Source organism: Lichenostomus cassidix, chromosome 25 (genome assembly GCF_008360975.1).
Source record: "Lichenostomus cassidix isolate B80296 chromosome 25, HeHo_3.0, whole genome shotgun sequence".
NCBI classification, from domain to species: Eukaryota; Metazoa; Chordata; class Aves; order Passeriformes; family Meliphagidae; genus Lichenostomus; species Lichenostomus cassidix.
This window is the reverse complement of record NC_139505.1, coordinates 819,516-838,370: the sequence shown is the minus strand read 5'-3', so window position 1 is coordinate 838,370 and position 18,855 is coordinate 819,516. Positions and strand designations below refer to the sequence as shown.

The 18,855-nt window shown below is 61.0% G+C and overlaps 2 protein-coding genes across 7 annotated transcripts; both read right to left on the bottom strand.

Moving 5' to 3' along the window:
- Positions 1–257: 257 nt before the first annotated feature.
- Positions 258–11,779, bottom strand: INSRR (insulin receptor related receptor). 3 transcript variants are annotated; one of them, XM_085082444.1, is made up of 22 exons: positions 11,506–11,779; positions 9,291–9,842; positions 7,721–8,033; positions 7,492–7,634; positions 7,198–7,342; positions 6,901–7,115; positions 6,705–6,831; positions 6,339–6,577; positions 6,094–6,261; positions 5,798–5,987; positions 5,633–5,674; positions 5,262–5,527; positions 4,983–5,119; positions 4,535–4,700; positions 3,210–3,318; positions 3,028–3,098; positions 1,740–1,969; positions 1,549–1,659; positions 1,289–1,448; positions 1,071–1,200; positions 868–1,002; positions 258–727 (listed from the first exon to the last, which is right to left on the bottom strand). In XM_085082444.1, exons 1-22 carry the CDS (start codon positions 11,597–11,599, stop codon positions 469–471), a joined length of 4,002 nt encoding a protein of 1,333 aa, XP_084938570.1. In that variant the 5' UTR covers positions 11,600–11,779; the 3' UTR covers positions 258–468. The 3 variants fall into 3 exon arrangements, with proteins under 3 accessions (XP_084938570.1, XP_084938569.1, XP_084938568.1); XM_085082443.1 differs by lacking the exon at positions 11,506–11,779 and having other exon boundaries at positions 9,291–10,112; XM_085082442.1 differs by lacking the exon at positions 11,506–11,779 and having other exon boundaries at positions 6,705–7,115; positions 9,291–10,112.
- A 404-nt stretch (positions 11,780–12,183) lies between these two features.
- Positions 12,184–18,680, bottom strand: LOC146427112 (death-associated protein kinase 2-like). Of its 4 annotated transcripts, none has more exons than XM_085082455.1 (14): positions 18,385–18,678; positions 18,107–18,266; positions 16,043–16,113; positions 15,426–15,529; positions 15,018–15,239; positions 14,795–14,933; positions 14,499–14,628; positions 14,267–14,315; positions 14,117–14,143; positions 13,844–13,996; positions 13,270–13,315; positions 13,109–13,198; positions 12,855–12,938; positions 12,184–12,570 (listed from the first exon to the last, which is right to left on the bottom strand). In XM_085082455.1, exons 3-14 carry the CDS (start codon positions 16,109–16,111, stop codon positions 12,502–12,504), a joined length of 1,182 nt encoding a protein of 393 aa, XP_084938581.1. In that variant the 5' UTR covers positions 16,112–16,113; positions 18,107–18,266; positions 18,385–18,678; the 3' UTR covers positions 12,184–12,501. The 4 variants fall into 4 exon arrangements, with proteins under 4 accessions (XP_084938581.1, XP_084938579.1, XP_084938582.1 ...); XM_085082453.1 differs by having other exon boundaries at positions 12,184–12,512; positions 18,385–18,669; XM_085082456.1 differs by lacking the exon at positions 15,018–15,239 and having other exon boundaries at positions 12,184–12,512; positions 18,385–18,680.
- Positions 18,681–18,855: the final 175 nt, after the last annotated feature.

Genomic DNA, 18,855 nt, shown 5'->3' with positions numbered 1-18,855 from the left:
GAGGCATCAGGGCAACCTCAGGCTTCTCCTGCTGCAGGGTTGCTCCGTGACTCAGTTTCCCTGCCTGGGAGTCACAGGGGTTACTGACTTGTTTGCCAGGCAGCTGGGGAGTGATGACAGAGGCAGGTTGATGGGGGACCCGGAATACCAAACACTGTTACCCACTTTCACATTCACATTACCGCCCCCCCTCCCAAAAAAATAGGAAATATTGGGCTGTTCTTCTCCCAGCCAGCAGCCCCCCACTCCCTCCCCCCGACTTGGAGCACCCCTAATTTATTTTCTGGGAAAATGCAACCCATTGAATATCCTTGCTCTTGCTGCTGCCCTCTTCCCAAGGCACCCACTCCTTGGCTGGGCCCTTGGAAGCAATAAATAATGCAGGGGGTTCCCAGCAGTGGGGGGTGGCTGGAGAAGGGCATGGGGTGCAGAGTCCAGCAGGGGTCCAAGGACACCCTGGGGTCAGAGTCAGGCCATCCCATTGGGGAGCTGGCCAGAGCTGTGGTCCTTGGGCAGGGGGGATACAGGGTGCTCATCCTCTTCAGGGGATGGATCTGTCTCAGCATCAGAAGGTTCTCTTGAGCCATGGTGGCCATTCTCGGGGCTGTAGAAGAAGGAGAGGGTGCGGAAAGCAGGTGCCATATGGTCCTTGATGCGCTCCAGTAGCTGGATGAAGGAGGGGCGCTGGCGTGGGTTCTGCTGCCAGCACAGGCACATCAGCTCGTGGCTGCAGGAGAGAGAGCACCTGCTAGGTTTGGGGGGCTCCAGCCCCTCACAGCTCTCCCAGCACTGCAGAGACCAGGATTTCCCCTGCCAGCCTTTCCCACAGCAGGGTGGGAATGTGAGGGGGTGTCCCCCAGCACTCACAGCTTGTCAGGGCAGTTGTCGGGACGCTCCAGGATGCCATTGTCCATGACAAAGCGCAGGACCTGCTCGTTGGACATGCCCTGGTAGGGCTGCTCAGCCAGGGTGGCAATCTCCCACAGCACCACGCCGAAGGACCTGCCAGAGTGCCGCTGCTCAGCCGGGAATCCCCAGATCCCCCCAGCTCCCCCCATCTCAGCACCTACCACACATCAGACTGCGTGTTGAAGATGCCATCCTTGAGTGCCTCGGGGGACATCCAGCGCACAGGGAGGAGCCCCTTGCCCCCTTTCCGGTAATAATCTGTCTCGTAGATATCCCGGGTCATGCCGAAATCTGGCGGAGGAGGAGGAGGAGGAGGAATGAAGGTGTGAGCAGCAGGAGACACAGGGCTGGCACAGCCTGCCTGCCACTGGCTGCCCACCTCCAATCTTGACAGTGAAGTCCTCGGACACCATGCAGTTCCGGGCAGCCAGGTCCCGGTGCACGAACTTGTTGGCGTTGAGGTAGGCCATGCCATCGGCGATCTCCCCCGCCATCTGGATCATGTCCTTGAGCGATGGCGGCGGCAGCCCAGGGTTGTTCTGCACCATGTACACAGTCAGGGCTGGGGCAGGGGCACACCAGGATTCCCCCAGAACAGGGTGGGTGTCCCCTTGCCCTGGCACCTGGACAGCCCCTCACCTCAGCTTCGGGCCTCAGTGATCGCAGGTAGCTCTTCAGGTCTCCACGTGTCATCAGCTCCATGATGACCAAAGCTGGCTGGCCCTGGGATACAACGCCGAGCAGACGGACCTGCAGGGACAAAGAGGGCTGGCATGTGAGTGGCCAGATCCCCCATGTCCCCTCCCTCCCCCTCAGGCTGCCACACCTACCACGTGGTGGCACTTGAAGGCTTTCATGACAGACGCCTCGTTGAGGAACTCTATGCGCTCCCGCATGGTGGCCAACTCGTTGACTGTCTTCAGGGCCACCTTGGTCTCCTCTCCCTCCGTGACCAGCCCCAGTGCCACCCCCTCATACACCATCCCAAAGGAGCCCTGTCCCAGCTCCCGGATCACTGTGATCTTCTCCCGGGACACCTCCCACTCATCAGGCATGTACACTGTGGGGTGAGTGGGGATCACCCCATCCCCATCACTATAACTAACCCCATCTGCATCCCCATCCTCATTCTCATCCCATGCCCATGCCCATGCCCATGCCCATCCCCATCCCCATGCCCATCCCCATCCCCATCCCCATCCCCATCCCCATCCCCATCCCCATCCCCATCTCCATGCCCATGCCCATCCCCATCCCCATCTCCATGCCCATGCCCATGCCCATGCCCATCTCCATGCCGTCACTGTCCTAGTCCCTGTCCCCATCCTCATCTCATCACCGTCCTCATTTGCCTGTCCTCATCCCATTCCTATCCTCATGCCTGCCCCCATCTCCACCTCCATCCCATTCCCATCCTCAACTCCATCCCATCCTCATCCTCATCCTCATCCTCACCCTCATCCCCATCCTTTTCTCATCCCCATCTCCAGTCCATCACCATCGTCCTCCCTGTGCCAATTCCCATCCCACTCCCATTGTCATCTCCATCTCCATCTCCATCTCCATCTCCATCTCCATCTCCATCTCCATCTCCATCTCCATCTCCATGCCCCTCTCCTTCCCATTCCCATCCCCATCTCCATCCCTATCCCCATCCCCATCTTTGTCCCCATCCCATTCTCATTCTTGTCTCCATCCTATTACCATCCTCCTCTCTGTCCCCATCCCACTGCCATTCCCATTCCCTTTCCCATCTCCATCTCCATCTCCATCTCCATCTCCATCTCCATCTCCATCTCCATCTCCATCTCCATCTCCATCTCCATCTCCATCATCTCCATCATCATCCCATCCCCACTCCCATCATCATTCTCCTCATCTCCATTCCATCACCATCCTCCTCCCTGTCCCCATCTCCATCTCCACCCCCATCTCTGTCCCCACCCCCACACTCATCTCCATCCCATCCCATCCCATCCCATCCCATCCCATCCCATCCCATCCCATCCCATCCCATCCCATCCCATCCCATCCCTGTCCCCTCCAGTGTGACCCCAGCAAGGAAAGGGCTCGGCAGCCCCTCAGGGCAGCCCCTGCCCATCCCATGTCCTCACGTACTGTCTGAGGCGCTGAAGTACTCAGGGTTGACGGAGGCGTAGAGAGTCCCGCTGGGGTACCCATCATTGTTCCTGCCAGGGGTGGGCAGTGCTTGGAGCTGCTGCCTCCCCCCAGCCCCTCCCAGCACTTGCTTGGCCAGACTCCACCCCAGCCCAGCACTGGGGGTGCAGGGGCATCATTACCTCTTCTTGTTGTAGAAGAAGACGAAGACGGCCAGGCAGGAGATGAGCACCATGAGCACCACAGGCGTGACGGTGAGCAAGACGTAGAAGCTGCCAGACTCCTCCTCGGCTGCCGGGAGCAGACAGCGATGAGTCAGGGTCTGGGCACTCATCCCATCTCATATGGGACACCTGTCCCACAACCACCACTGGGCCAGAGAGGGGGACCCCCCAGCTCTCCAGAGCAGCAGCACCCTCTGGTCCTGGTGTGTCCCTGTCCCAGAGCATTCCCCAATTCCCCCGATCCCCCAGTCCATCAGAAGACCCAGTGTCCAAATCCAGCAGCAACCCCCAATCCCCCAACTCCGCAATGCAGCAGCATCCTTGAATGAAGGATGGGAAGAAGACCAGCCTGGCTGTGCAGAGGTGTTTGGCTGGAACTCAGAGAAAAAGAAGTTCTGACCTTTGGAAGAGGGGACAGGAAGTTCAGAAGGATCTGAGAGAGCTCAGGACAAGAATGAAAATGAGAAGGGCCAAAGCCCAACTAGAGCTGAATCTGCCATAAGAGACAATAAAAAGTGTTTCTGTAAATCCATCAGTACCCAAAGGAGAGCTGAGGAGAAAGTGAGTGCTGGACACTGCTGAGGGACCTCAAGTTCTAGGGTCAGTTTTGGACCTCTCATGACAAGAAAGACGTTGAGGAGCTGGAGAGCGTCCAGAGAAGGGAACGGAGCTGGGGAATGGACTGGAGCACCAGGAGAGGCTGAGGGAGCTGGGCAAGGCTCAGCCTGGAGCAAAGGAGGCTCAGGGGGACCTTCTCACTCTCCACAATTCCCTGACAGGAGGGTGCAGCCAGGTGGGGTCAGGCTCTGCTCCCAGGGAAAAAGGGACAAAACAAAGTGAAATGGCCTCAGGTTGTGCCAGTGGAGGTTTAGATTGGATATTGGGGAAAATTGAGAAGCATTGGAGCAGGCTGCCCAGGGCAGTGGTGAAGTTCCCATCCCTGGGGGGATTTAACAGACATGTGGATGTGGCACTTGGGGACATGGGTTAGTGGTGGCCTTGGCAGAGCTGAAAGCATGGTTTGACTTGATGATCTTGGACGCGTTTTCCAAACCAAAAGATTCTGTGATTCTGTGATCCTCCAGTGTCCCAGGCCAGGAACATCCCTCAATCCCTCAGCTCCCCAGTCCAGCAAGAGTTCCCATCTTCTGCAGACCAGCCCAGCACCTTTGCCAGATTCCTCAGTGCCCTGACCCAACAGCACCCTCTGAGCCCCAGCTCCCTGACCCCACAGCTCCCCCTCTCCCTGCCCTGCTGATGTTCCCCCTGTCCCCTGCAGGTACCTGGCCCCAGGATGTAAAACTTGACGAGCCCCGTCCATGACCCATTGCCAGCCAGAGAGGTTGCCCGGACCTTGGCCGAGTAATTCCCTGGCTGGAGCAGAGCCAGGTGGACACCCCCATACTTGGAGTAGCGGTGGCGTGAGACACAAACAACAGTGGTGACCTCCTGGATGGGACAATATGTGGGTGACAAAGGGGCTTCATCCCCCACAGCCATGTGTCAGGCTTGGGAGAGAGATGGATGGGATGGGATGGGTTGGGATGGGATGGGATGGGATGGCATGGCATGGGATGGCATGGGATGGGACAGGACGGGATGGGACGGGACAGCATGGCATGGCATGGCACGGCATGGCATGGCACGGCATGGCACAACACGGCATGGGTGCTGTACCCCAGTAACCAGACCTAGCAAGGCCAGGCAGCAGATGCTACATGGGGTTCTCACCTCACTCTCCCGGCTGTACTTAATCTCATACTTGAGGATGAGCCCATTGGGGTTCCTGGGCTCTTCCCAGCGTAGCAGGACGCTGTTCTTGCTTGCTGGCTCCCATGTGACATTGCCGGGAATATTGTCAGCTTGCACTGGAGAGGGGCATGGAAGGAGTCATCTCCTGGGGGCATCACCTGGACGCCAACCCACTGCCCATCCCCCATCTCAACAACATCCCAGTACATCCCAGCATGGCTGGGGTGGGGTTTGGCAGGGGGGAGGCTGGGGACGCACACTCAGGCATGGTCCTGGCAAAGACGAAGGTGGCGGCGCTGCAGCCCACGGTTTGCGCAGCATGGTTGCAGGCGTGGATGTCGATGCGGTACTCAGTGAAGTGGCGCAGCCGTGACAGCACCGCCCGGTCACGCACCACCTTGTCCTCGAAGATCTGGAAGTCAGGTTTGTGCTCACCTCTGGGGCGGCTCGGGGCCTGAGGCTCTGCTGAGGAGGCATTGGTAGGAGATGTGACTGCCACCACGTCCCTGCGCTGCTTTAGGGTCCTGCAGGACATGGGGACGGGGTTGTGGGGAGCCAAAGCATCTGGGTTGTCCCCCAAAATCGACTAGGGAGGAGAGATCTCCCAGACTTTTGTGGTCCCTGCTCACCTCTGTGGGCTCTTATTGATGGATGTCACCTTCCAGGGTGGCCTGAGACAGCAGGAAATCAGTTAAAGGGTCTGCCGGGAACAGCCACTGGACCCCCCACCCAGGCAGACCCACGCACCCAGCTTGGGGGGGCCCCCCAAAGCAGGGACACCCCCCAGATGGCACCTGGGGATGGTGATGGAATTGTGGAGGAAGTTCTCAAACTTCTTCTGGAAGGATTCAGCCTCGTCCTCCATGCGGAGCTGCCCGTCAGTGGGGCGGCAGGGACAGCACCGCTCCTCCGCATCCTGCTCCCCTTCGGGGCCGTCCCCAAACCCAAAGCGTGTGTCTGCACTGCTGGTGGGCAGCTTCAGGCCTGTGGGCAGCAACGTGCAGGGCTGGCAGAGCCTGGCTCAGTGGGAAAATCCCTGTTCCACTGGTGTCCTTGGCTGTAGCGCTGCCCCTGCCCTGCCTGGCCTCACCTTTGTGGCAGTAATCATTGATGTAGAGCTCCATGTCCTCAGCCAGCTGCTGCCACAGCACCAGGTAGTAGGTGATGTTGCCGTTGCGTTGTGTGGGTGGCTTCCAACGCACCACGATGTGGGAGGAGGAGTTGGACATGGAGATGACGTCCCGGGGCACTGTTGGGGCTGGGGGGACACAGGGGTGGTCAGCGTTTCCTGGGGGGTCCACCGTGGGCATCCCCAGCCCCCTGACAGCCCCTTACCCGCTGGCATGGTGCGGATGTAAACCACCTCGCTCTGCGCCCCGTAGTTGCGTCCTTCCTCAGCTGTGGTGAGGGTGATGGCACGCACGAAGATGGCGTATTGGGTCCAGGGACGGAGGTTGAGCAGTGTCACCCCTGGATCCTGCTCGCTGCTGAGTGGCAGATCCACATCCAGCACGTTCCAACTCTGGGCCCCACAGGCGTCCTGCCCCACATACTCTGAAACGTTCTGGAAGGGTCTGTCCCACACCAGGCATCAGGGAGGGTCTCAGGACCCCTGGGTGTCCAGCAGGAACAAAGGACACCATAGGCTGGGATTCCCAAGCCCTCCACAATGGGGACAAGCGGGCAACAGGGACCACTTACGACTCCTTGTAGTAGACAATGAAGCTGAGGAGGTCCCGATACTCAGGGGGTCGGTACCGCTCCCACTTGAGGAAGATGCGATCAGACTCGGTGATGTTGGAGATGAAGCGCAGGGTCTGGGTCTTACCTGGGGGGAGGAGGCAGGGCTCAGACAGGGGGTCACGGCACTGCCAGTTGTCCTCATCCCCGTACTCACAGGACGCCCGATCCCCGTTGGTGCGGGGGTTGATCTCCGCCTTGTTCTGCCGCCCCTTGGTGCCTGTCACCTCCTCCATGCGATAGATCTCGGCCAGGCACAGCTTGGGATTGAATGCAAAGTACATCTTGCCCACAGGGATGGAGAGGATGTGGTGGCTCCAGTCCCAGAGCTGCTGCAGGTTCTGGTTGTCCAGGACATAGAGGGTGTAATTCCTGGGGGAGGAGATGTGGATGGAGGCAGTGGGCAAGGGCACTCCAGAGCCACGTGTGTCCCCCAAACCCACACCATCCTCACCCATCCACCATGGAGTCACCACGGATCAGCTTGAGGTTCTTGAAGAAGGACAAGGACACGAGGGCAAAGGAGTGTTTGATTTTCAGAAAGCCTGTGATGGTCTCGATGAGCCCCAGGCTCCTCTGCAGCTCCGAGGCCAGGTTATCTGGGGACAACCCACTGCGTGAGCTCAGGGAGAGGGGCACCCCTGCATTAATTCACTCTGCAAGGGAAAAGACCCCCTTCCTCCACCCCTGTCCTCCACAGCAGCTCTCCCCTGCAGGATGGTTGTAGGGGGCTGGATCCAGCACTCACAGCCCCGGCGGATGTTGAGGATGAGGTTCCCCTCGATGAGGGTGCAGCCTGCCAGCTCCTGCGCCGCCCTTGTCGAATCGATGGTCTTGGTGCCCACCTTGCACTCCTTGGGACACAGCCCCTCGCACTTGTGGCAGAACATGCTGTGGGCAAGGTGACAGGGATGGGACATGAGCTGGTCAATGTGCCACCACTGTGCCCATGCCGGGGGCACCAGGGACACCCTCACCTGCTCTCATTTCTGGTGTATCCCGAGGGACACTCAGAGAGGCACTGCCGCTGGTGTATGACGAACTTGGAGGCATCCCGGGGGTTGTCGGAGACCTTGCGGAGGCTGGCACAGTACTCGGCGGTGACGCAGCGCCAGCCCTCATACTCGTAGGTGCGGGTTGGGCAGGAGGGCAGGCAGTGCCCGTTGAAGTGGAAGTGGCGGCAGGCGACACAGGCTCGGCTGTCGCGGGGGCGGCTGCAGCCCCCCAGGCACTCGGTGTGGCAGCACTCGCCTGTTGCCGTGCATGCTGAGCCCACACCGCATGGGCACACTGTGAGGGGAGACATGGCACGTGGGCAGGAGGGACCGACAGGCACAAATCCCAGCTTTGGGCAGCATGGCTGGGATTGGGTGTGCATGGGGGAGAGGAGAAAGGTGAGAAGGGCTGGGGGGCCTGCGGACATCCTCCGGGGCTGGGGGAAAACAGGAGGAAGGGTGGGATGGAGAGATATATGGAGTGATGTGGGGATGGAGGGATGGAGGGATGGAGGGATGGAGGGATGGATGGATGGATGGATGGATGGATGGATGGATGGATGGACGGACGGATGGAGTGATGCAGGGATGGAGGGGTGGATGGTGGGATGAAGGGATGCAGGGAGGGAGGGAAGGTTGTGATGGATGCAGGGAGGGAGGAATGTGGGGATGAATGCAGTGATGGAGGAATGCAGATATGGAGGGAGGGATGGATGGTGGCATGAAGGGAAGGATGTGATGCAGGGATGGAGGGATGCAGGGACAGAAGGAGGGATGCTGGGATGTGGGTATGCAGGGATGGAGGGAGAAAGAGGAGGATACAGGTATGCAGGGAGGGATACAGGTATGCAGGGAGGGATGCAGGGAGGTAGGGATGGATTGATGGAAGAATGGATGGAGGCATGGCGGGGTGGATGGAGGGATGCACAAAGGGATGGAGGAACGGATGGACAGCCATATGGTGAGTGGCTGTCTTGATGGGTGGCTGAGTGAGTAGCTAGATGGGTGGATGAGGGGCTTCAAGGAGGGACAGCAGGACAGACAGATGGACGAGGTGGGTCTCAGCCCATACTGAACCCCATCTGCCCGGTGCAGCCGGGCCAGGGCCACAGCCGAAGTTGCAGCCCCGATAAGAATCTGTGTTTATAGTATATATTTCATTACCAGGTCTCCTGTTTACTGCAAACGAGCTGAGGAGGGGCCTGTATTTACCTCGCTGCTGGGAAAACACGGCAGCCAGGAGCTGGCCTCTCCTCCAGAGGATGATACAGCACGGATCTGGTTACCCGGCCATGCTGCCAGCATGGCACGGCACGGCACGGCACGGCACAGCATGGCACGGCACAGCACGGCACGGCACAGCACGGCACGGCACAGCACAGCACAGCATGCTCCCGGTTGCAGGGGAGCAACAGCCACGTACTGGGGCCTGCCATCCCACTGTAGTTCCACCGCCCTCCCCCAGTGCCCTCCCAGTTTGCCCTACAGTACAAACCAGAACCATCCCAGAAAAGCAGCCAGCACACCTGAGCCCCGTGCCAGCGGCACCCACCTTTCTGGCAGTAGCTGGAGGTCCAGCAGCGATAATCCAGCTGTCCATTGACGCTGGTCTGCACACACGGCTTCTCCACGTCCAGGATGCCCGGGCAGACGTCAGCGCACTCTTCAGCCAACTTATTGCCAACTATGTAGGTGCTGTCCCCGCTGTCGGGCAGCAGCAGCCCCCAGTCGATGGTGGAGAGGTGGCAGAGCTCCTGATTGCGCTCAATGCGGACTGAACCGCGCAGGATGTGACCCAGGCTGTGCAGCCCCACGTCCCGCAGGTGAGGCATCTCGAAGATGACCAAGGCATAGCTGAAGAAGAGGTTGGTGCCGCGGATGACGGAGAGGTTGGGGAAGAGATCCCGCAGGCTCTCCAGCCCGTAGACGCGGAAAAGGAGCAGGTACTCCGTGATCATGAGCAGGCGAGGGAAGCTGAGCCCTTGAAAGTCCTCGGCGCCCGTGGTGAACATCAGCAGGATCTGCAAGTTGCCCTCGATGATGGAGCAGTTCTCCAGCTTCCGCAGCTGGGAGACGTCATTGCGGATGTCCATGCTGCCGCAGACTGCGGTGGCAAGAGGGGGACCCCATGGGCAGCAGGGATGGGGCAGCTGACCCTCATCCCCCACCCACAGATCCCCCAGGTGATGCTCAGGGGGGTTTAATATCCTGGCGCTGCTTGTCAAGTGTGGCTGGAATTGGTTTGGGCAGCCGGGGAGACGCGAGCGGCTCTGACAGCAGCTGGCGCACTGCGGCTCTCCGGGGCACAGAATGTCCATCAGCAGTGATGGTAATGAGGCCTGGCAGGCCAGGCGCCTGCCTTGCCCCATGTCAGCCCCAGGACCACGTCCCAGCCCTGCTGCCCACCCCGGGGTAAGCTGACTGGGGGTGCAGACAGCTTTCCCCCTTCCCTGAGTTGTGGGGCAGCGGTGGGAGCTCACGAGATCTCCCTGCCCACGAATACACGGTTACCCAGTGAGTGGCAGCTCCAGCTAGGTCATCCCCATTAACTCCCTGTCATGCCCAGACTGGTAATATGGTACACAAGGCTACCACAGGTGTCCATGTGGCACCAGCCCGGCCCCACGTTGGCTGTCCTGAGGTTTTTCCACCCAGAAATAGGCAGCATGAGCCCCAGCATCTCCTGTTTCGTGGCCCCAGCAGGGATGCAAGAGCCAGGACAAGCAAAGAACTTCCCACTGACAGCATCCCCAGCCAGGCACCAGGTCCAGGTCCTAGAGGGGATCGGGTGTGTGGTTCACCCTCCATCTGTCTGCAGCCAGCCTGGGCCAGTGGCTCACAGCCGTGTCCTTTTGACCTCATGCCTGGTGGCATTTTTCCCCTCTTGGTGTCACCCATGAACTGTGGGCACCGTGGCCCACCGGGCACAGTGGCTCTGGCAGCTGCCTGTGGCACCTCACCCCAGCACCGCACCAAGCTCAGCCCCTCACTGGGAGCCCTGTCCCCTCCCCGTGAGGACTGGAGGATCTCTCCATCCTCCTACAGAGCCAGCCACGAATGCAGCACCAACCCCCAGAGTTGCAGGTCCCACTGCCACTGTCACCTCCCTGACCTTGCAAAGTCACCCCGTAAGGAGAGAGGGGCACCCATGCCTCTGGGAGGACAGGGGTCCAGGTGGCAGCAGGGACAGTGAGGTGTGTCCCTGGGGCAGCTCTTGAATACTTCGCCCCTCTCCTCCATTGCTCCAACCCCCCAGCACAGCCCCTCGGTGGTTGGGGGAACTGAGGCACGGGTGGCAGGGAAAGGGGAAAGCAGGAGAAATGAGAGACCCTCCTGGTACCCCCAGCTGGTCCCCTGTTGTGGCCATGAGACCCAGGACCCACAGCTGCCCCCTCCCCACCACGCACCCCCTCCCCAGCCTTTCCCACCCCACCCCGACTCCTGTGAAAATTTTCCACCATCCCGGTAGGGCTCAGGGACTCCTGCCCCCATCTCTGGTCAAGCCCCCCACCACAGTCCTCTCATCTCACCGCAGCAACAGGGGGGTCCCACGCTTCACCCTTCCAGCCCAAAACGGGGGGTCTGCAGCACTGGGGGTGCTGCCATCGGGGCAAACTGAGACAGGGAACACCCGAAGAGCTTTGCCTCAGGGTTCGTCTCCTGCAGACCCCCGAGCACAGGCATCACCAGGCAGCCTCCCCGCCCCAGAACTGCCCCCCCAAGCAAGCAGCCCCCACCCCGCCCCCGACCCCGTCCCAAGCACTTACTTTCGGAGGGAGCCCACACAGGGGGCAGCGGGAGGTGGCCAAGAAGCAGCAGCATCACCCCCAGCCGCGGGGCACCCAGCGCCCTCGGCCCCATCCCCGAGCGGGACCCCCAGGGCCCCTTCCCCGTCCCACCTCGGACGCTGCCGCACCGTGTCGGGTCCCGCTCGCCGTGTCCGGCCGGTAGCCGGGGACCGCCGGGATAGCAGAGGCCCCCAGGGACCCTGCCCGGACCCTGCGGCCCCTTCACTTTTGTTTTCGGCTGCCGCACACAAAATATTTAGCCTGACAACTGTCAGGGCCAGGGCCAGGGCTTGTTTGGGAAATAGAGAGGGGGAAAACAGGGCGCCCCCCCCGCGCCGGAGTGGGTGGGAACGAAGAAGCACCTCTTGCCTCAGTTTCCCCAGCCAGAGCAGGAGGATCCAAGTTGCTCTGGCACGGAGATGCCAGGAAAGCAGTCAGCAACCCATGGAGACCCCCCGGAGCAGCACAGAAGGGACAACTTAAGGGTCACTCTCCCTCACAGGGTGAATCTGGGGTGCCAGGACCCCACGACTTTGGGGTCCCCACGGAACAGCAGCCCGGCAGTGAGGAGGAGGGTGGGAGGAAGCTGCGGGCACTCAGCACCTGCCTGGCTGTGACGAACCATCTTTAAGGGGAAGGAGAAGCAGGAGAAGAGGATGGAGGAGGGGGTGACATTTATTTTTCTTATTAGCACAAAGCAGGGAGGAGGATCCCAGCCCTGGGGCAGCATGAGCCCCACTGCAGCAAAACCTGGGGGCAAGAGTGGGATGCTGATGCCGCAGTGACCCTCCAGCACCACGGAACTGGGAGCACTGGGGCTGGACAGTGCTCCAACCCCCTGGGATGGGGAGATGTGGGCACCCCGAAGGCTCCTCTCGTGGGGGTCCTGTCTGTTTTGGAGGAGCTCAGGAGCAGCTGCTTCTCCGCCGGCGCAGCAGCGCGATGGGAGGGCTTCTCTCCTCCTCTTGGTCGCTCTCACAGCAGCGCTGGGGACACAGGGAGCTGCAGGGCAGGAACAGGACTTCCCCCCGGGGAGAGACCCCCCTAGAGGAGAGGGCGTCGCAGGTGGGGACAACCCCCATTGCACAGCCACTGCACAGCACCCCACCCTATTCGATGCACCCTTCTCTGGCCAAGCCCCCCACCACACTTCCCTCATCTCATCCCAGCAACAGGGGTGTCCCACGCTCTGCCCCTCCTGCCCAAAACAGGGGATCTGCAGCACGGAGGGTCCTGCCACAGGAGAACATTGAGACTGGCACCCCCAATCCCTTCTCCCCTCTCCCCAGCCCATGCTGGGTGCAGTCTGGGGGTTCCTGGGGGCTCACCAGCTCCTCATCCTCCTTCCTGAGGCCGCAGAGCAGCTGCGTGCGGCAAAGCCGGTTGCAGGCGGACACTGTGTTGTAGGAGAGCTGGGGGGCAGGAGGGGAGGGGTCTGAGGTGGGGGTCCTTCCCCGGCTCTGACCCCCCACCACAGCACTGCAACCACCCGCGAGATGGCACCCGCCTTGGGATGGAGTCCAGCCTGAGCTCCCCGGGGGACTCAGGGGTGGTGGGACCCCACAGCAGGGCACCCGTTCACCTTCCACTTCCTCCGGGCATTGAACTTGCGGAAGTTTCTCATGTTGATGGAGGAACGGCTCCGGTTCAGCACCTGCTTCCTGCTCAGGGGCTGAGGGAGCGAGGACACGGCGCTGTCACCGTGTCCCCACCCTGCACCCAGCCCCTGCCTGTGCCTCTCACCTTGATCCAGGGGTGGACTAGGCACTCGGCTGCTGTCATGCGGTGCCTGCAGCACAGAGGGAGGTGTTGGGGCAGGGGGGGTCCCCTCCTCACACATCCAACATGAGGGTGGGGATGGGGATGGTGGAGGTGAGGACAGAGAAGGAAACCAGATGGAAGTGGAGATGATGGGGAAGGAGATGTGGATGAGATGAGGACAGAAATAGAGATGTGATAGAGATGGGGACGGGATGGAGATGGAAATAGAGATGGGGGTAATGGAGGTGGGGGTGGGGATGAAGATGAGTTTGGGGATGGGATGGGATGGGATGAGAATGGGAATGGGAATGGGATGGGATGGGATGGGATGGGATGGGATGGGATGAGAATGGGAATGGGAATGGGATGGGATGGGATGGGATGGGATGGGATGGGATGGGATGGGATGGGATGGAGATGGAGATGGAGATGGAGATGGAGATGGGGAGGGGGATGATGGAATTGGGCATGGGGATGTGGGAGGTGGAGATAACAGGTGGAGGGAGATGGGAGCAGAGATGGGAAGGAGATGGAGGGGATGGGGATGAGGCCTCACTGTGGCTCCTTCACCAGCAGCTGCCGGATAAAGTCCTTGGCCATCTCGGAGGTCTGGCTGAAGCAGCGCTCCTCAAACTCGTAGGCACCAGCCACAACGTTGGAGAGAGTCTCAGCATCTGTCTCACCCTGGAAGGGGGACAGGCCACTGAGCCTGTGGGGACACAACAGAGCCACTGAGTACCACGACAGCACCAGCTTGGTCACCCCAGCACCCACAGTGTCCCTGTGCCTCAGTTTCCCCAAGCCACAGGGAGCATCACCCCATACTCACAGAATGTAGGTGATGACTCCGATACTCCTGGAAGGCAGAGGGAGGGTCAGGCACTGCCCTCCCTGGGGCCCCCTGTGCCCTGTGGCACCCGGGGGGGGTCCCTCCCCACCCTCCAACTCAGCCCATTGCCCCCAGGTCATGGCTCCTCACCACATGTCAGTCGCGGGGCTCAGTGGCTCATAATTGATCACTTCAGGAGCTGGGGGTGAACACAGAGCCAGGGTGGGCCATTAGAGGGACAGCACCATCCTGCCACCTCCCTGCATGCCCTGGGGTCCTGTCCTCACCGTAGGGGTCCCCTTGCCATGGCCCCCAGAGCAGCCCAGCTGCACCCCCAGTGCAGAGCTCTGCAGGGACCCCCGGGGATGTGCCAGCCTCGTACCAATGTACTGGGGGGTCCCACAGAGGCTCTTGAAGGTGATGCCATCCTCCAGCTGCTGGGCCAGCCCAAAGTCGATTATCTTGATCCAGGGCTTGGGGACATCCTTCTCCTGCAGCATTATGTTCTCAGGCTGAAGGGATCAGGAAAGGCACAGCAGGGTGATGGAGGGGTGACGGGGGGTACATCAGCACCTTGGGAAGCTGGGAAGGATGGGACCAGGGCTCTGGAGGCACCTGGCAGAGCAGGTGCAGCCTGTGGATCCTCAGGGAGTGAGGATGAGGGGTCCCCATGGGCACCTTGAGGTCGAAGTGGGCAATGAGGCGAGCATGCAGATATTCCACCCCGCGCAGAATCTGCTCCAGGAACTCGATGGCCTCCTCCTCCGACAGCATCTCCTTCTCCGCAATGAAGTCAAAGAGCTCCCCACCACTGATCCTGTGCAGGGTGGGGATGGGGGAGCTCGGCCACCTCTCACACATGGCACAAAAAGGGGTCTGTCCCCCCCAGGACCCCACTCACAGCTCCAGGATGAGCACCACCTCAGCTCTGCTGGCGAAGAGGTCGTGGAGCCGCATGATGTTGGGATGGTTGAGCTGGCGGAGGATGGCGACTTCCCGCTCCACCTGTGCCCGCTCCAGCCCCAGGCGGCTGCCCCAGCACCGTCGCATCTTCACAAACTTGGCGGCATAGAGGGAGCCAGTGCTGCGCTCGCGGCAGAGCCTCACCACGCCGAAGTGGCCACTGCAGCAAGAGCTGGGCTGGGGCATGGCTGGGCTGAGCCCATGCCAGGGGGAGAACCCAGAAATCTGGGTACCTCTGGAGCGCCAGTGGGGATCCCTGCCTGGATCTCTGCCTGCACTGTGTTCACCTGCCTGCAACCTGCTCACTTGTGGTGGATCCCACCCATCTGCCTGGATTCCTGCTCACCTGCCCAGCTTCTCCAGCAGCTCAAACAGGTCCTCCACGTTGCCTGGGCTCGCAGTGGCCACCAGGCCCTCGCTGCCTGCATCCTCCCCAGGCTCAGCCACATCCTGTGGGGCAGCCCCAGGACCTGGCTCAGCCCCTGCCCAGGGCATGGTGATGTGCCAGACCTGGGGGTGCAGGGAACCCCATCCCCCTGAGCACCAGAACCCCCAGCACACCAAGGGGTGCAGGGACCCTCATCCCATGGAGCACCACGACCCCCCAGCACACTTGAGGGGAAATTCTCCAGTGCCCAGTACTGCAGCTGAGCTCAGGCCCTGCCCAGTTCTCCCATATTGCACTAAATTCTTCAGCACATGGAAACTTTCACTTCATGATCAGGACCTACAGGAGCTGCTCAGGGGGATTGGAAATGGGGCAGAGGCAGGAAAGGAGGGGGTCATAGCAGCCCCCCTGTCCCTCACTGTGCTAGGGATGCAAAATGCAGAGAAAACCCAACATTTGGGGTTTTTTTAAGAAAGGGGATTAATAACAGATGAAAGCACCACTGTGAGAATCCAGCCCAGTCACCCCCAGCACCCTGGCAGTGCCCCCTGCACACACCCACGGCCATGGCTCACCTGGGTGCTGTCAGGGGCACCCCTCGGCCCCCCCTCAGCCAGGACCCCCACCCAGCTGCCCTCAGCCATCCCTGCAAAGACAAGAAGGCTCAGGGTGAAGGGGTGCAGTGGATCTGCACAGCAGGTCTTGGTAGCAGCAGGGCAACAGGGGTGGCTTCTGTGAGAAGCTGCCACAATCCTCCCCCATGCCCAAGCGAGCCAGTAACACCAGCTCCAGGATGGACCTGCCGCTGGCCGAGGCCAAGACCAGCGATGATGGTGGCAGCACCTCGGGATAACAGAGTTAAGGGAAAAAGTGGTGGCGCAGAACTAGCTGTAGCCAGAGAAAAGAGAAATGTGTGAGAGCAACAGCCCTGCAGACACCAAGGTCAGGGAGGAAGGAGGGGCAGGAGGGGCTCTGGGCACTGGAGCAGAGATTCCCCAGCAACCCGTGGGGATCCCCGGAGAGCAGAGACCCCCCTGCAGTTCTGCAGGAGCCCCCGGCCGAGCAGGGGATGCCCAAGGGGGCTGTGAGCCCATGGGAAGCCCCCGCTGGAGCAGTTCCCGAGGCACTGAGCCCGGGGAAGGAAGGGCCCCAGCCGGTAGCAGTTGGGGCAGAGCTGCAGCCTCTGGGAAGGACTCCTGCTGGAGAAATCCCTGCAGAACTGTGTCCCGTGGAAGGCAGGGACCCCACGGCGGAGCAGGGCAGGGACTGCGATTCCTCTGGCTGAGCAGTGGCAGAAACAACCTGTGCTGAACTGCCCGTGACCCTCATTCCCATCTCCCTGCGCCTCTAGAGGGAGGAGGGAGAACCTGGGAAGGAGGGAGGGGTAAGGGGGAAAGATGTTTCTAAGGTTTGTTTTACTTTTCATTATCCTGCTCTGATTTGATTAGTAATAAATGCAATTAATTTCCTCAAGTTGAGTCTGTTTTGCCCGTGACATTAATGGGCGAGTGACCCCTCCCTGCCCTTATCCCTGCCCAGGAGTCTTTTGTTCTATTCCTTGTGCCCTGTCCAGGTGAGGAGGGCAGTGACTGTGCAGGGATGCAGAGAATGGGGTATGTGTGCCCTGGTATTGGGGTCACCTCGATGTCCCCAGCGCGGTGTCCCCAGCAGTGGAAGGTTTCCTGGGCTGGGGTGGGCAGTGGGGTCCAAGGCCACCAGGAAAGGGATGAGGAAGGCAATATTGGCCCTTGCCCAAGAAAAAGCAGGGGCATTCTGGAGAGATTTGAGCCCCAGAGGGACAGCCCTGGAGGATGGATACACATCAGGCCAGCTGGACACAGCCTGGTCGTGTGTCCCCAGCCCCAAGGGGCTGTGCTGCACCACTGCCTGCACCAAACAGGGACTGGGACCCTTTCTGTCCCCCCACCATGGCCCTAAGGGACAGTCAGTGGTCCCCAAGCCCAGTTCCCCCTCAGTCTCTCCCACTTCCAGCCCGGCTGTGCCTCCTTACCCTCCCTGAGCCTTCCTCCACATCCAGCAGCACTTCTCCCTCGCTCCCCAGCCAGCACAGGGGACAGTCACTGCCCACTCTGACTGTCCTCTGGCCCCCCTGGCTTGGTGAGAGCCCCCCGGGTTGGAGAGGGCAGCCAGCCAGGCACGGCTGGCCCCTGGCACGGCGCGGAGCTGGCCGGTCCCCGGCTGGGTACGTGCACGGGGGCGGCTGCAGCTGAAGCTGGGCCAACATCCCCGGGCATGTGACATGTCCGTGGGGGGACAGTGTGTCTGTTTGTCCCCTGGGGATGGACACAAACAGCTGATTCCCCCGTGCCTTACCAGACAGCCCCTTGCACTGTGCTGCTTCTGCAGGGAAGGAAACTGAGGCACGGGTGGCCCCAGGCACTGTCGGGCACTGCAAAGCTCCTGTGCAGGGCTGGACCCGCAGGGGCGAGGGGGGGCACAGTGTCCTCTGTCCCACCAGGTCCTGCAACCACCAGGAAAACCGGCCTGGCCTCGGCACTGACTGCCAGAAAAGGAGCTCCCAGGTCAGCATCCAATTTCCAAAAAGCCCCGTTGGATCCCAAACCCCCCCCAACCAAGACAGCTCCCGAGCCTTGTCATGGGGACCTGGGACCCCTCACCTCCAGCTCCAGCCTTCCTGCAGCACCCCTGGCAGCGCCAGGCTCTGCCTCACAGTCCCGGCGTTCTCGGGGAGCTGGGACAGGATTCGGCCACAGCGGCTCAGGACAAGAAAAGCTCTTTGCGTTCCTCCTCCCACGGGCTCTTGAGAAACACCCCCAGCTGTGAAGAGGACCCAAAAAAGGCCTTTAAGGAACAATTCCTGGTGGTTCCAGCCTCAGGTCCTTGGGGAGCGGCCGGGACACAGCGGGATGAGCCGCTGACAGACGATGTCACTCACCCACTTTCCCCCCTTCCGATGTGCTGGTGAGGATTGCAAACAGGAAAGCTGGCTGACACCGCGAGGGGAAACGTGTGAGGCTGTGAGGGTTTTGGGGAGGGACAGGTTTGTTAAGGTGGAGAGAGCCGGGGCTGGCATCGCTCTGCATGCTGGAGCTGCTGGGTGGCACTGGGCACCATCCCCACCCCAGGGCCTGTGGAGACACCTCACGGAGCATCCATCTCTGTCCCGGTGCGATGGATAAACCAGACCCAGTCCTAACCCTTGCCCTAATCCTCAATCCATGCAAACCCTGGGTTGCAGCCGGGTTGGCAGCGCTCTCCCGTGGGTCCAGCTGGAGCCTGGCACCACCGGGGGCGAGAGTGGCAGAGGCCACGTGGCAGAGCCGCAGTGCTGGCAGCTCGGCTGCTGTTCCCCACAGCCTGCTTACAGCCCTGGTGCCCACAGAACAGCCCAGGAATGTGCCTGGCT

Coding starts and splice junctions, on each gene's coding strand:
- INSRR (XM_085082442.1), bottom strand. CDS start 10,107: ATGGGGCAAGGCAGGCGCCTGGCCTGCCAGGCCTCATTACCATCACTG. Junction 3,099..3,209: donor TTCTTCTACAACAAGAAGAG/GTAATGATGCCC, acceptor CACCCCTGGCAG/GAACAATGATGGGTACCCCA. Junction 1,003..1,070: donor AACACGCAGTCTGATGTGTG/GTAGGTGCTGAG, acceptor GCACTCTGGCAG/GTCCTTCGGCGTGGTGCTGT.
- LOC146427112 (XM_085082453.1), bottom strand. CDS start 16,111: ATGGCTGAGGGCAGCTGGGTGGGGGTCCTGGCTGAGGGGGGGCCGAGG. Junction 15,240..15,425: donor CTGCTGGAGAAGCTGGGCAG/GTGAGCAGGAAT, acceptor CTCTTGCTGCAG/TGGCCACTTCGGCGTGGTGA. Junction 13,997..14,116: donor GGAGTCATCACCTACATTCT/GTGAGTATGGGG, acceptor GTGTCCCCACAG/GCTCAGTGGCCTGTCCCCCT.